General features: G+C 41.1%; 1 protein-coding gene across 6 annotated transcripts in view; it reads right to left on the reverse strand.

Moving 5' to 3' along the window:
• The window catches only part of LOC101172728 (tensin-2), a 30,930-nt gene extending 14,490 nt beyond the window's left edge, over window positions 1-16,440 (reverse strand). For 3 of the 6 annotated variants that reach the window (XM_020703560.2, XM_020703561.2, XM_020703558.2), the window contains exons 1-3: window positions 15,977-16,439; window positions 9,639-9,744; window positions 9,468-9,505 (exon numbers count right to left, since the gene is read on the reverse strand). In XM_020703560.2, coding sequence (XP_020559219.1) covers window positions 9,468-9,505; window positions 9,639-9,744; window positions 15,977-16,090 — 258 coding nt within the window. In that variant the 5' untranslated portion in view covers window positions 16,091-16,439. Of the gene's footprint in view, window positions 1-4,195; window positions 4,278-9,467; window positions 9,506-9,638; window positions 9,745-15,976 lie in introns of those variants that run through there. The other 3 variants (XM_020703559.2, XM_020703562.2, XM_020703563.2) reach the window with 3 other exon arrangements.
• Between the last annotated feature and the right edge of the window lie 551 nt (window positions 16,441-16,991).

Here is a 16,991-nt window from a genome sequence, read left to right on the forward strand (position 1 = left end):
TTTCAAACGCCAGGGGGGAGGGGTCACTAGTTTTCTCATACATCAACGATTAAAATCCATGGTTGAGTCATACCAAAGACTCTAAACATGGAACCCAGGGTAGCTTGACGCTCAGCACTAAGGGCTTAATTCATGTTTCCTGAATGTGACTTCAGCTTCCTGCTCCCCCAGAGGATGGGTCAAATCCAGAGAATACATTACCTGCACCCAGGTGGGTGACCTAAACATAAAAGTTATCTACGCAGCCTTTAAATCAGAATAAAAGTTTTTTTCTGGTGCATTGTAATGCAAAATGACGTGAATTAACGTAGTATCTACGTGAAGCACAACATAAATAATAAATAATACAAAAATTAAACCACATAAATAGTAATAAAAACAAGCAACAATAGTATTAGCATGGTTATTGTGACAGAGGAGCTCCATATCCAAAATCCTCCCTTTTTTATTTAACACTTAAATGCATAGCAACAATTGACTTGAGTCTGTGCTGACAAAGCAAAATACAGATGACAATGATGTCAAGAAAATTACAATAGGAAATGTGGGAGTACAGCGTTTCACCCAAAGGGAGAACCTCACAGGTTTAATAATGGTAGTTAGGCGAATGAAGGGGCCAACTGCAGGAAGAAACAGTAGGAGACAGATACAACACAAACAGTGCCCATGAATAAATACACAAAAACACGCAAACACATGCAGACATCGGACAACCCAGAGGCAGAGACCGTGGAAATGCAGGAATGAGGCAGAGGGGTAAGACACTAAAGTCAACAGGAAGCAATTTGCAACAGGATATCAGTGCCGGTCGACAGAGGTTCACACACTAATACATGCAGAGTGTGCACGAGTGCAGGGTAGCTCTGCCTGCCTCGGGCTCTTCATTAATGCATGCTGCAGAAGCTGGGAATGAGGCCATCTGGTTCACTTCGTCTTGCTCATCTGATAGTTTTTACTAAGGTGCCACTGACAGCAGGCCATCTCCCCCGCTGGGGCTGACCGACTGACTACCGGGCAGAGAGCCTTCTCTTCAGTGGTTCAAGTTTTCCCGTTATGGAGTTAAACTCTCTATGGAGCTAAACTCTCTGACCACTTTGCTGTTGTTTTCTGGACTGGAGCTTTATAAGATGCAGGTAAGGCTTGAACTTGTCACCAATAAAAATGTAGTTTAATTAGATTAAAGTTCTATCAAGACTTCTATTAGCATTGTAAGTAGAACACAATGCTTTTGTGAGTCTGACAGGTCATTTGGTTCTTTTGTTTGATTCAGTTTTTCTGAAAGATGCCTGCCTCTTTCATTTTATGTAGTCAAATAAAAAACATCAGCTTCAGTTTATCAAAACATTTAGAAAAATGTTGCCGTGTGTCACTCATTTGCACCATTTAATCCAGGACTTAACTTGATTTAGCATCGACTTAAATGGGAAAACAATGAAAGAAATTTCATTCATCTTCTAAACCCGTTTGGTCCCTTTCGGGGTCACGGGGCTGCTGGAGCCTATCCCAGCCACTCGTGGGCGCAGGTGGCAGACACCCTGGACAGGTCGCCAGTCTGTCGCAGGGCCACAATCACGCAACTCGCCATAGGAATGCACTAGAAAGGTGCATTTTTTTTAAACGTCCTTAGAATTTTTACTCTTCATGAGTGGGGGGGCCGTATGTTTGACACCACTGATTTAGAGTGACCATTTAACCTATGAAGCATATTTTTGGACGGTGGGAGGAAGCCGGAGTCCCCGTAGAAAACCCACACATGCACGGGGAAAACATGCAAACTCCACACAGAAAGGCCCCCCATTGGTGTTCTGTTTGCATGTCTGTTCTGCATGCTTGAACCGGGGGCCTTCTAGCTGTGAAGCACGAGCGCTAACCACCAAAACAAAGACGTTCACGCATTAGATCTGCTCTCTATTCACAAGGATTTGAACAAAGAAATACTCAGAAATGCTATTTTACTTCTAATTTTCTTTAAATATGTCCTCCTTCAACTATTTTCACTGTAGTGAATCTGCATTACAATGGCATGTCAAAATAAGCTAAACATTATTTCCATAAAATCCAGTCATTCACATCCAACCATCTGAAAGAAAACACCTTTTTGTTCTGCACCGGTTGTCCCCCAAACATCCAGCCTTCAGGCCATCCTGATACCTAACCCCCCCTCTGCAGCATTGCCATGGGCTATAATTCTCCAGTGATAACTTCCACGTTTGGAGTCACCTTTCAAGGGAGATGTAATCTGACGCACGGCTCTGCCAGAGAGCACTGAAGCAGGAAATAAAAGTGAGCATTTGAGAAGAGGGTGACAGAATCCAACAGGGGCGATTTTGGTTCTGACAGCTTCAGCCGGGTTGAGATCACACCTCGGAGGAAGAGATGGGCGTCAGCCTTCTGCTCCGAGAGGAGACAACCTGAAAAGGCCGCACCTTAAGTTCCACGTTCTCAGTAAACAAAAAAAACAAAAAAAAGTGGTTTATGTTTTATTCAGGGCATCGCAGGACAGCATGGAAGGAGCTTAAGAGGTTTCTAGAAGCTCTCAGGCTTCTCACCCGTATTGCCCAATTTTTCCATCATCCTTTATCCTCCTTTCTTTTAAATTTTGGTTGACTTATCTACAGCGAACATCTTTTCCCAGCACAAACATGATACCACATAGAGCAGCTTGAAAAGCATCAGCGCTCACAGCCAGGTGGCATCGCAGCCAAACTGGACCTGAGGACCACAAAACAAATGCAAAACAGAACCGTCTGGGGAGTAAAAAAAAAACAAGAAAAGAGGCTGCGCTTTCAAATAGGAAAGGCAGGAAGAGAACAGAGGGGGAGGGCAGAGACAAAAATCAAGTGCGATCCCTGAACGGGAGGGATGTCAACAGCTGTACATGCCTCCTGACCACTCTCACAGAGCAGGGAGATTTTCACACAGCTATTTTGATGGGCTTCCTTATTTTAGAAGATCCCGCGCGACCCTCAGGGCTCTCAAAGGTTCAGTTTGTTCATCTGTATCCAAGTCATTTTATCCATCCACCTCTTCTGCAACTTCTCAGGAGACTGAGCAGCTGATTTGAACAAAATAGCACTCTGACAGCTATCGGACACACTTATACTAAAGTTCTGGGGTCTTTTCGGGAAAAACACCCGACCCTCAAATGACTGAGAAACATCCCATTCCTTCATGGTGTATTAAAGCAATAGTACAGAATAAATGTATTTCAAAAGAGCTGGAAGCTGTCAAAAAAGCAGTCCTGTTCATTCTGGGGATATTAAACAGAACCGTCTCAGGAAATGAAAAGCTGAGAGCAAACACGAGCAACGAGGACTCTTTGGAGTTTGCGCTCGGTGACACTTGAATGTTGCTACAGCGACGAGAGCAGTAAAATTAAATAAAGCACAATAATTACCTGAATGCAGCTCATCATGCCAGTGAGGATATAAATAGCAGCAACAATGTGACAGTGGTGAGACTACGGCTGTAATCCCTTTATAAAGACATATGAAGACTTTGGAAAACAAGAAAAAAAACTCAAAACATCTGGACCTGACGGAGACCATCTACGATATTGGCTTTAAAAAAAAAGTTTTTAAAACCCTACAACACCGAATGACAGGCAGATGAACACACAGAACAAATATGAGGTCATCATTTAACAGCTCTGGTTCATGAGAAGACACCCATCTTGTGCTATTGTTCAACATCAGGATGCGCTGGATTTCCCTGAGCTCTCAACTATTGAGAAGTCACTCAGACAAAGATGAAGATAAAAGGGAATTTTAGCCTTTCCAGACAGTAAGTAGTTCCTTTAACTCTATATGTTTATTTCTGCATGCAGAAGGGAATTCAAGCCCTCTGCTTTCTTTGACTTCACAACATCCACGTCATTAAAAAGTAAATCTATTCCTGAGGATAAATAATTAAAATCTGTGTAGCTTTCTTTCTCATCCTCTGCCTCCTTTAGTCACACCTGGAGACCCCGCTTCAGGTCCTTTATTTGTCTCAACCGCTCTAAAGAAAACCCACTTTTTAGGTGGATTAAGAAAAAATGCACACAATCGCACACTGTACCCACAAAGCTGTTTTAAAGATGCTCAAAGGACAGAAAGGATTTTTTTTTAAAAAGCATCTTGAAGCTGACAGTCAACATAAGCAAAGCTAAAGCCTGAAGTGTGAGTCTGTAAACAAAGCACAGATGGGTTTTTACCTCTCAACAAGCCGTTTCAGTGCTCCCCTCTGCCTCTGAGCTGTCCTGTGTGTGGAGTGAGATGCGTTTCCTCCCCCTATCCTCTCCTCTTCCTCACAAACTCCCGCCTCACTCTCCCTGGCCGACTCCCCACCACCACCGCCACCGCCACAGCAAACACGCTTTTCCGAGTGTGCCAGCTGCACACGCAGCTTCCTGTCACCCTGCCGCTGTCAAACAGGGAGTGTGCACTGTGCCGGCGCTTTCCCTTACATGTGCACTCATATTTATCAATACACTTCATGCAGACAGCGAGGGCAGCGAGGCGCAGGCCGCCGACGCCCCGTGACCTCTGCAGAGCCCGAGGCCGAGGCAGGGAAGCGGCAGAGGGTGTTGAAAGGGCAAAAGAGAGTCCAGGAAACTTGATGAAAAGATGACATTAAAATGGTATTAAAAAAGAAAAGGTCAAAGTTGACTATTGAATAGAATAGACTAGACTGGACTAGAATAGAATGGAATGGACTAGAATTTTATTATAGACACGAGGTCTAAATGTCAACACAATAAAAATGTTATCTTTATTCTTTAGTCGTACAGAAGAATAAATGTACAAATAAAACAGAAATTATAACAGTCCCACCCACAACTCAGAGGTGAAACTCCAGCTGCTCTGCAGAAACTATGTCCTAGAAAACGACACAGATTTTTTAATTTTGTCTAAAAATAGCCCAATCATAAATACCAGTCCATTGGGAACGCTATGAAAAAGATGATCATAGTGGGTAACGAGGGTTAGAATGATTTCAGTCTCCAAAGTATTGAGACGTTGAATAAAACCATAAATAGGATTTCTTTAAAGAGCTTGGAGAGTGTTAACTCCTACACCAATGAACTTCTCACTCGTGCTGCACCACTGCGGTCTTTTTAATGAAATGTGCCACCTGCAGCCTCTGCATGCTGATGCCCTGTAATGACTCCATAGGTGTCCATTATACAGAGATTTAAATAAAAGAATCTTGACTGTAGCTGAACATGAATAAAACCTGTATGCAACAATCTTAGCCGGGTAAATCTGACAATCTGTTTCGATCGCTTTATTTGTTCCTGTCATGCAGACGACTCAACATCAGTCCACACGTCTTCGTGACTGTAATTAAGCAGTGGGAAAAATGAAATTCTTATTGTAATGATGCCCCTAAATCTCATCTTCATCTTCTTTACATATATTTTCAACCATAAACGTCTATTTGAACAACAAACATTTTCTTCTGTGAATTTGATTATTCACCACAATATAAGAAAAACATGTTAAAATCACATCTCCTCCTGTGATTTTCATCTTCTGAAGTTGAAGACCTTTTCTAATAAGGTTTACTGTTCCACTAAATAAAAACTTTGTATTTTATATCCACATTTTTGTGTTATTTGAATAACTCTTTTCTGCTGTAAAAGAAAGGACATGAAATTGGTTTTACAAGTTCAACACAATTCGTAAAATAGGATAATAAAACTGAACAAAATATAGTTCTCAACACATTAAAGAATAAATAATGCTTAACTTTAGCTTTAAAAAATACATTGTTTAGCCATTTTTTAATAAATAATATCTGTTAGACACATTTTCAACAAAAACTACCTCAAGGAATCTAAACTCAGATACTTCTTCCGTTTTTACTCCACACAGTTTAACTTTCTCCTGTTTTTCAATGAAAATTAACCCAAACTTAAAGGGGGAAATGTGTTGGTAGAGATAAAAGGGGTGAAAAAGAGCTCAAACAATGCATTATTTGAAAGACGCAGAGGAAACATACATCAGAAGAGGTGCGTGAGATGAAGCAGACATCAGTCTGCAGCCTTGACCTAATGTTCCTCTGTATTTATGAATCCCCCCCCCCCAACCCAAATTGGGCTGATTACACAGACACAAAGTCTGCCTCTTCAGCTGCCTCTCAATTATTTGTGTACCCCTGCAATCACTCACTGGCAAGCATCTATGGCACTCTTGTTATTTTCTATATTTACCCACTCAGATTTCTATCCAGACTGATCAGCGTCCTGCTATACGCTGACATCCTCACTCATCTGTGGCACCCGCTCGGCTCGCTGCTGCAGCCTCAGAGAAATGTTTTTGGCTATTGGAGCATGACAAAAATAATAATCCATTTTTTAATACGGGCTGCTCTGGCACAACAGCTGGCGAGCCCTGTCGTGCACCATTATTACAGAGTGTGTACGCATGTTTGTGGTCCAGGTATGGCTCAGATTGTAGTGACCTAGATATGTTTACACGGTCATCTGAGCACACTTCCCCTTACGGGGACAGAAAGCAGCTCCCGATTATATAAACAATGGAAACGGGTTTTTTTTTTTCCAGAAAAAACAAATCTAAACCTTGCAATTTTCCTGCAAAATTCTTATTTAAGACGTACTCATTTACGCATGACAAAAGAAAAAGTGTGCTCCTGCTTTCTATTAGAGCTGAGACTTTTTCATACGTAAATATTAATGTCAGATCTCGTTCTTATACCTTAGAGATCTTACCGTGTCTGAACAATTCTTCTTTTAAACCTTTACATTTTTTTTTGTCCAGAGCCTCAACTGCCTGGTAGCTGCAGGTTCATGAACTTATGAGTTGTGCGTGTTTGTGAGTGAGCTGCTGTCACATAAGGGGTTGGGGCGGCCACTGCCAATGTTTTGGCACAAAGAAACAGTCTGGCTCAGGTGGTTGAAACTGAAGACTGTCCTTTTAGTTTGGTCCTTTTCTTTTGGTCGTTATTCTTTTTTATTCATGTTTCTTTTTTGGTTTTATCTCACATGGTGTGTTTGCTCATCATCCACTGCTGTCTGCAGGTATTATGAAATTTAAGAGCTTGGTTTTCAGGTCATTACTTGCCTTTCCAATTCAAACTTCAACATTTTACTTTGTTTTTTTTACAGCTGTTTCAGCGTCAGCACGCACAGAAATTTGTTAGGTTGACTTTTGTGGTTATTTTAGGAAACTTCAATGTTTTCATTTTTAGGAAATCGTAGCTTGTTTCATTTTTAAAGGAAAACGATTTTACATTGAAATGAAACATTAAGGAAACTTTAAAGATCCAATGCGATCTTCTTTTGATGTATTTTCTTTTAATTAGGGATGATGCTGTTTTTAGCCAAATTCAAAAAACAAAAAAGTGTTGTTAGTTTCTGTAGTAGCTCAATAGAAATTCTCCTCTGAGTTTGTATGGAGCAACCCCACTCCTCCTTCCTATTACCCCTAACTGAAAGCTCTGGTAGCTTACAGCCCCTCACACACTCAACCTAACATTTGTGGTGCAACAAAAATGGAAAGCAACACTGGAGCTATTCAGCTGTACACTTTGGATCCAGATTCCAACTCAGACGAGGAAAACAAAGATGTTCATGGATCTATTTGTATGCAAGTGGATGCATCAGAATGGAGCAGAGGAGGGATCTTGTGGCCCCGCCCAGCGTATTTCCCACGCCACAAAAACGATCGTTTTCAAAAGGGATTTTTTTTGTCTGCTCCTGATTCACAATGTTTTGAATAAAGAAATATTCAGAAGTGTTATTTTGATCAAATTTGTCTTTATATATGTCCGCCGTCATCAGAATTCAATTTGCATTAAAGAATAAGAAATCTTTCTATGGTATTTTGCGGTTGTCTGAGCTTTCAAAACATTTTCAATAATCAACGGCCAAAGAAAAACATAAAAGGGGAACAAAATGAATTGAAAGTGTAAGGGTAGAGAACCACATTTACAATGTTTCATTTAACGATTGAACAAATACCCTGAAATACCCTGAAAAAGTTGTTTTCAGTTTCAGAAACATTACAGTTTTGTATGATGTCTGGCATGTCCGGCATCCAATGAAGCAACTTTACGATTTAAAATCCGTCCGGGTCCGTTATAATATCCCAAATACACTTTAAAGCTCATGCTCCACATTTGTGATGTGATTATGGAACTTAATCTGACTTCACTAACTCAAAATGTCCTCAGCTGCACGCAACTCAATCAAGTTTATTTGTTGACGGCACAAGGAGCTTTCTGTTCGACCAGCAGGCCTACAGTTTTACATTAATGTTCTGCAATTTACATAATAATTATACGCAATCTTTGATCAAAAATGGCAAAAAATAGTCACATTCTGGGCTGCTTGAAGCAAGATGCTACTGAGTGACAGATGTGCTGTAAAAGAAAGAAACTGAACTGCAAACCTAAAAGTTAATTTTCTTTGGATCTTCTCCAAAAACCCTAAATCACTCATCATTTTCTAGATTTCTGTGTTATTTTTTTGAATTGGTCTAAAAGTCAACTTAAAAAAAAACGTTCAAGACTTCTTAGGATGGTCAGAAATATAAACTTAGACTGAAATGTAGAAGCAAAAAAACATCCGATGCTAACTGTGACTTGAGGAGATCATTTTAATATCAACATGTACACTAACCAGCCATTTTTCTCAGGCACACCGGTCCAGCTGCTAGTTGACGTAAATTTCTAATCAGCCAATTGCATGGCAGCAACTCTGTGTATTTTGGCATGTCAACATGGACAAGATGATTTGCTGCAGTTCCAACCAAGCATCAGAGAAGATGGAGTTTGCATGTTCTCCCCTTGCATGCATGGATTTTCTCCGGAAACTCGTGAATGTGAGTGTGCATGGGTGTGTGATTGTGGCCCTCGAGAGACTGGCGGCCTGTCCAGGGTGTCCCCACTATCCTGCAATGTTTACATTTTAAACTATTATTTTAAAGTATTGGTATTAAAAAAGGAGCAAAACCACACATCATTAAATACACAGATGAAAAAAAGTCTTTGGCTGTCAATGACATCATTCATTTTGGTTTCTATATCAAACAGCAGTGGATGCAGTTTATTTTTCAGAGTGAAACACAAGTTTTACCATCTTCACAAAAGTACAGCTTTATAAAAAAAAAATGTTTGCACATAACCATATTTGCTGCAAAGCCGCCTCTTAATTTCAGAAGAGTTTAACTGGCCAGGAGCCCGCTGAAAAACAGTTTGTGTTCTTGTTTGAAGACATAACAGTTTGCCTGGAGCCATGTTGCTGTGTTTCTTTTGTTAAGTGTGGTATCTAAAAGTACTATTGTGACTTAAAATCTGCAGATTCTGGCTGTTTTAAAGATGACATTTTCTATCATGACAGCAAATATTTCTGTGATGTTTCATGCTGCAGATTTCTGTGTTCATTAGATCCTTCAGTGACAGGAGAGCGCCCCTCAGAGGGTAAACAGAGAGCGGATTGGGATGATGTAAATCAGCCTTACCTTGCCTTCACACAGCTTGTGAACTGCGATCTTGCACTCTGCGAACAGCAGACATGTTTTACTTTACTATGAGACTCGGAGGCTGAGAGAGTTCAGGTCTGCAGCCAGGGGAAGTTGCATTCAGGTGGAACGGCGATTCTGTCACGTGATCTGACAAAGACGTGAACTCACCCCTGCAGAAAGCCCCGAGGTCGTCGATGTTCTGCTGACACACATCGCACACCCGTCTCTTCTTGAAGCTCCCCACTGTGAAGGTGTGACTTCTTGAATGAGCAAGCTGCAGACACACAGAGCAGAGACAGACTTAAAAATCCCAATCCTGAAAGGACACTTTTGATTTGATCCTCAACTCTACTTTGTTTTCACAGTGGCATTTGGACAGACATGCACTGTTTCTGTGACACATCAGCATGAACACTGATGTTCTATTTGTTGTTGAACATTCACAACAAAAACCTGTCCCACCACATGAAATGTCCCTATTCTGTCACAGTCTGTGAGTCAGTAGTGCTGCTGGTTCTACCGTTGCAGCAGACTCAACGATCCAATTTACATTAAGCTTTTTTACTCTCAACAATCAGAAATATACACACAAATGAATACTTATGCAATACTAATATACACGCATAATATAAATTTGCAAATACACACAAAATGTTTCACAAATGCACACAATTTGGTTCACAAATACACACTCATGGTTCACAAATATATGTTTTTGCAAACTTGTAATATAAATTCACGAATAGACATTAATTGTTTTTTTATAGATGCATAAACTGTTTCATAATATAATGTTTAGGTACATTTGCAAAATAAACTGACAGATCATACGACTCACCGAATGTACATCTACAAAAGCTTCTGATTTGTGAAGACCTCTGCATTTGTGAGAGACATGTTGATAATTGAGACTTTTCTAACGTGCCAGGTCAACAAATGTCATAATTTACTAATTAAGCTGTCAATCAAATTCATCAGCTAACCAGGCGATTCATACGATTGGTTTCAGCCAATCGTATGGATCTCATTCCTTCATCGGTTTTTCAAATTAAAAAGACTGCGTTATCTAATGAATCAATTTGTGACGTACTCATGTTAGCGTCCGAATTTTCCATGACTACTTAGCTGTTATCAAGCATTCATTTACCCACAAGTTTCATGTAAGCATGCAGTAAATTTGCACAACTCTGTCCCTCTTAGTTGCGACCAAAGAAGGGGAGAAAAAACAAACAATTGTGGAACCAATGTCAAACCAAAACAGTTTGACAAAAAAATGAGTTAAGTAATTCAACCAAAATTTCGATCCAGTAGCTAAGTAAAGTAATAACTTTTTAGATTCAAACCAGGAACCTTCTCACTGTGAGGAAAAAGTGCCAACCACTACACCGTGTACACAGTTGTGTCCCCTGAGCTGCATTTGTTCAGCATGTATCCACTGCTGCATCTGCAGTGAATCAAGAATTCTGGACATTCAGTTGTTTTCTTAAAAAAATCACCAGCAAAGATGCAGTAACTCTGTGTTTGGTTCCCTATTAGCCTGACGGAAATTACAGGCAGACTAAAGGAGAAGATGGTTTTAGTCCATCTGTTCATATTTCTTGCATTTCACCCACTTTTCAGACATTTTTTTATCCTGCAAAAGAGGTAAAAAGTTACCTATATCAAAAAATGAAGGAGGTAAGACTCTGGGAGTTCACTCGACAAAATTATGTTCAGCAGAACTCATTTTACTCTTATACTTATTTCAGTCTAACTGGAATAATTCTTGGTGTTTAGACTTATTTGGGGGGATTTTGTAATTCTCTTAAATGCATTTCTTTTTAAAAATCAATGAACACAAGGCTCCTACAGCAATACAACCTTTATTTTCTACCATCCAGTTTGCCCTTTTATGGAGTAACAACATTTTGAGGCAACAATTTTTTGACTTTGTAAAAATGTTTCTAATTATTTTCATTTTCTTTATCATAAACACTCATTCAACTCCAGGAGAGTCTAGAAAGTCTGTTTGAGGAAATGATGACATCTAGTGGCCGCAGCGTGGTAGTGCAGCTAAGATTCTGAGAAAGGAAATTACAAGTTGTCTTAACTTTGACCAAATATCCCATAAAGATTAAACTAACACCAATCTTGAATTCAGAAGATGAGGCTTCATGAAAAGTATAATTTAGCTGGTTCTCGGATTATCTATTTAAAAAGATTTATAAATATCAGGCAGCAAAGACTTCACAGAACGTCTTTTGACAAAAAATGTAAAACTGAAAATGTTAAGTTACTTTAAAACTGTTACTATATCTAACAGCTTTCAAACAAATATTATATTTAACAGTATATATTTTATTACTGGGTTTAAAATAAGCATTTTGTTCAAGATGCTGAAGAGCTAGATGACCAGGAGTGTTGTTTTTGATGATTAAACATAAAATAGGTATACACGTAAACATAACTAAACAGAACTTTGGACTCAACAGTCACCTAAAATTATGACTATTTTTATATAATGAAATAATAAAAAAACACTTTAAACAAGGAAATGATTCATAACCACACATAGCTTGTGTGGAGGAAGGAAGTGGATTTCATTCTTAAAGGTTGGTGGTGAAGAAAACTTTAAAGGTTGATGATCTCTAGAAAACATTTCCTCAAAAAGCTTGGTTGATTCTCACTGCTGGTGGGAATTCGGGTTCTTGATGTGCCAAATGCGTCAGGAATAAGCCAAAACGGGTAGAAATACCAGACATTAAAAACATTTCTCACCAAATGCCAGGCCCAGGCACGTGCACATATAGGGTCTTAGGGGGGCTTTAGTACCTGCCCCTTTGGCCTCATATTGAAAAGTTCCCTAGTGCCTTCAGGTTTTTTTGAATAAACATGAATGAATTTCTGTTACAGATACAAGAAAAAAAGAAATTGTGTGAAACATTTTCTTATAACAGGGGGGTTCTGATCTGCCGCCTTTGTCTTTGCGGCTCTGCTCGGACTCAGAGAGAGTGGGGGACAGCGAGGGAAAACCGCTGCCCTACGGAGAATAAAAAGACATGACAGCTACTTGAACATGTGAGTTATGGTATAACTAGTCACCGCCCACTGATTCAACAAGCTAAAATATGGTGAAAATTTCAGAAAAAGCGCTCTAAATTAGTCAAGAAGTCAGTTTTACTTCAGGCAGACGTCTGAGAACAGCACATCAATTCGACAAAGAACACATAGTGCATTGACAGGAAGTTGGGTACTAAGTATAGAACACCACATCGGGGGAATTTTCTGAATAAATGAAGACGGCGAGTTCATATAGCTTCCTCGCTACGGGCCAGACACTAAATTTATCTGTTTGACGTAATCTTTTCTGATTCGAATCGCCTTCTTGAAACTCTGTCATTCAGTTTCACCATTTTTTTGCATTAAAGTATTTCCGATCACAACAACAGTCTGTGTTTAGAGGAAAAGATGCAAAAGAGAATTTAGCTGTGAATCCCAACATGGAACCAGAGTCATGTTGAGTTGCAGCTCTCAAGAACTGAAGGTGTGGGAGCCAAAATGCAGGAAGCCGGGCTTGGTGGCAGAAAACGTAAACATTTCATAAAGAAACTATGGAGAAACAGAAAGCAGATGACCTGACAGTATAGACCTAAAAATAAGACGCTTCTATTCAGCTTTGGGTGGTTAACATGAACCTGCAGTGACTGACGGGACCAATAACGCAACCAAAAAAAGCAGATTAAAGCGCAGAATCCCCATGGCAACAGTAAGATTATGACATTATATATTATTAATAATTAAAGTATTCTGGGGATGAAGGTTGTATGGGCATAAATATTCTTTTTTAAAGTTGATTTTTGTTGATTATGCCTGCAGTACAATGTGCTAATAACTGTAAATGGCCTTGTCTTCCAAGTCTGCGATAAAGTGAACAAACTCATCTTGACAATGATGGGAATTGTATTTGTATTTGTTTTGCCTAATTCTGTATTGTTTAAAGGGGGAAAAAAGTGTTTTTGCTGCCCTTTTCTGACTTTAAACCCCCGTCGCTCTAAAATCCTGCGCACGTCTCTGTCAAAGGCCGAAGCTCAGAAAAGTAACTTTAGCGGAAAAGAGAGTTTTTGTCCAAAGACCTTTTTGGAAAAAGGATTCTGCTTTCTGCGTTTCTACCGTGGCATCAAATTTTTCCCAGCATGAATGGAACTGCAGAAAGTGTAGCCAAGGACTCTGGTTAAATAACAAACACTCTGCAGGAAAAACAGCTCTAAAGATCTTTTATAAGGCAATGATTTTAGCATTTCAAAGACGCTCCTCCATAAGCTTAATGGCCACAATCAAAAATGAGACTAAACGTTATGATGGCGCGCAGGAGTCACTGACAGCAACCAGACGGAAACATTTCTGCGTCTTTGAACGAAAATTTGATCCCCGTCCCATGACCAATAACTCGCCAAATTTGCACTCAATTATTATTCAGTGAAAATGACGATTAATCAATTTTCTCTCCTGCTTAAGTCCACAATCACCCTTGGTGTTTTGTCGACCTTTGACCTCGGAAAGAGGCCGCCATCTTAAATTAGCTGCAAATTAAACCTCGTCCAAGGGATTTCCATTGATCGTCTCCTAACTTCTCGGGCATCATTAGGAAGCAGTTGGGGAAAAAATGTTGAACGGCGTGCACGTGGCGAGGTTGCAAAAGTGTCATATTCCTATTACTGACACAATTATGAACAGGAAATTGTTTGAACTTAATGCAGAGCAAAACAATATACCATGAGATATGAACATATTAGGAATGTGGGTGTGGTTCCCAGATAACCTCTGTTGCTAAGGAAATCCAAAAGTTTACTTTTGCCGATTCTTTCGAAACGCCCGTCGATCTGTTTGGTATCTCAAGACGACCAAAACATGAAATGGTTGCTATGGAGATAAAACCCGCCATTTTGAAAAAAAAAAAGGGTTTCTTTGCATACATTTTTCACATACAGCCTGACGGGGGGGGGGATCCGTGACATTTCTATGTCGATCAAAAGGATGGGGGTGCGTAGCAGCTGCTTAACGAGTGAGGTCGGGTCAAAGGTGAGTGCCTGTGGATGTCATTTTTTCTTTGTTTTTCTACTTGTGGGCAGAAACATGCATTGCATACAATTCCTCTCTATTTGTTTTTTATTGGTCAAACTCTTGTTCCTTTGTCATTAAAGCTCTTGCTTGACAGAAACTCTTTGGATCTTCATTGGAGTCCATGTCCAGTTTGCAGAGTTGCAGTGTTTTAGCGAGCCCCACCCTGCTTGTTTTTGTGCTGCCAAAGTCTGTGTCATTCTCCAAGCATCCACTGACAAGAGCCTGGAGCTCTTCTGCATCCTCCATGAGGATGGAGAGAGAGGAAGCAGCAGCAGTATAATGCTTCCTTTATGGACTCTTTGCTTCTACTATATCATTTGGCGGGACCGAAACTGCATTTAGGACAACTGTTTCCAGGTTCCACACACAGCCTTGGCACCGAAGGTCTCCTTGCCTTTCTCAGTGGCACCTCACCTCACAAGTGGTGACATGATGGAGATGTGGGGTCACCACCTCACGCACACACACACACATGCATGCAGAGCTGTGATTCTCTCAGAAAGGGACGGGAGCAGGTGGTTGAACCAGGGGTCCAGTTCTGCCGGGGTATTTATAGCCGTCGTGGGTCAGGAAAAAGCTGAGAATAGGTGCGGGAATGAGTGTGCTGTGATAAAAAAGTTCAGCAAACAGACACTACGCGTTACACAAGACCACTTGGCGTGGAGGACGCTCTTCATTCCTCCTCACAGCGGTGGAGTCCACCCATTCAGCGGGGACCATGCTGTCATGATTTGGCAGGAGTAGAAACACAAGCATGGATGTGGGGGGACTCAAGGCCCCACGTGACCTCAGTTAGGATTTAGTACCACAAAAATGAGACTTTAACTCCACATTTAAAAATAAATAAATAAAAACGTTATTTGCTTGGGGAGATGAAATGACACAGCAGCGCAGACGGATTTCCTCTGACATGTGAGATCACACACATGTGCAGCCCTGGGGGGGTTCAGTCACCAAAAGCGCGCTTCACTCCTGCGCCCATACGTAACACTAAATAAAACCTGCAGACAGGAAGGCGGTGGGACCAAACCAGTTCGTAACTAACACCACTTCCTCTTGGTTCACTACTCCCAAGGGACAGCACTCACAGCTAATCAAGTGCATCAGCTGCTGCGTGTCTAGTCTTTCCCGGTGGTTTAGCATGTTTAGTGCACCCAAAGACATCAAAGCCAAACATCTTAAATTGCACCACATGCTGTCAAGCTTCTAAAACAGATCTGCTGAACAAATTTCTGAAATGTTTACTGTGAGAAGCTGAAGTGCTCTGGAGTCCAGGCAGCATCTCACTTCCAGCTTTTTTTTTTTTGTACATGGTAAATGTGACAACTAAACAAGATCCAGCTGAGTCAAATGAGTGACTGGATTAATTGACAAAAGTTCAAGTTTGTGCAGTTTTGGAATCTGACCTCTGTGAGCTGCAGGATTTCAGGATGTTCTTCAGGCTCTGCCTTCACGAGGATTCCTCCAGGTTCAGCTCCTTCCTGTCCTTTCCTCTGTGTCCTGCTGTGAAAACAACCCATGCTTCCAGTGCCGTCTCTTCACTTTCCTCCGTCCTCGTCCAGTCTTTCACACCTGGAGGGGCCTTCACGTTTTGCCTCTCATTTTCCAGTAAGCTCACAGCCCTTCCTGCTTGGGAAGCTACTACCCCCAGATGACTTTCACCCACCTCCTAGACACCTCTCACAAGAAATGTCAGCGAGGACCGACCCTCCCCTCCGTCCCTCGTCTCTCTGGCTATCCTCACTCAGCACCTCTCCCTTCCCTTTCCACTTGCCAGTGCCCCCCTGCCCTGCTCCCAGCCTTTTGCAGACCCTCACATGCCTCCAGGACTCTCCTGCTCCTCTCTGACTGAGCCTCCTCTCTGCGTCTCCACAGGGGAGAACGGGGCAGCTGTTTTGGCTGGGTGGTCAGGCCCTTCCCCTTTCCTTTGGCTCCGGTTCAGCCCCGCTCACTCTCATCTTCCTCATGGGGAGTGATTAGATAAAACATGTCTCACATTCGTCATCCCTTTAGTCTCTAATTGCACAAGAGAGACATTGTAATCTATCACTGACCCCACTTCTCCTCCAACCCTCCTGTTGCCTGGACTTTTTGGTAAATAACATCCATCATGAGCAGAACGTTTAGAAAAAAAAAGAAATCTTTCTGTTCCGAATGAAAAAGAGAAAAGTAAAAAAAAAAAGACTTCTTTGACACATCCTCAATGTCTCTGCTGTTCCCCCAAAAAAGAAAACAAACAGACAGACTGTATGTTAAAATCCCAGTTCCTTCAGAGTTTCTTCAGTCTTTTCTCCCCAGACAAAATGCTGCTGCAGGGTGGAGGTTCCTGAGCGACCAGGGGAAACATCTCTGACAATTAGCTCTTTCTGCAAGCCTGTTTCTGCGTCCAGTCAGACCATACAAAGCAGTCTTTGGTTTAAG

Source organism: Oryzias latipes, chromosome 5, assembly GCF_002234675.1.
Source record: "Oryzias latipes chromosome 5, ASM223467v1".
Taxonomy (NCBI): Eukaryota; Metazoa; Chordata; class Actinopteri; order Beloniformes; family Adrianichthyidae; genus Oryzias; species Oryzias latipes.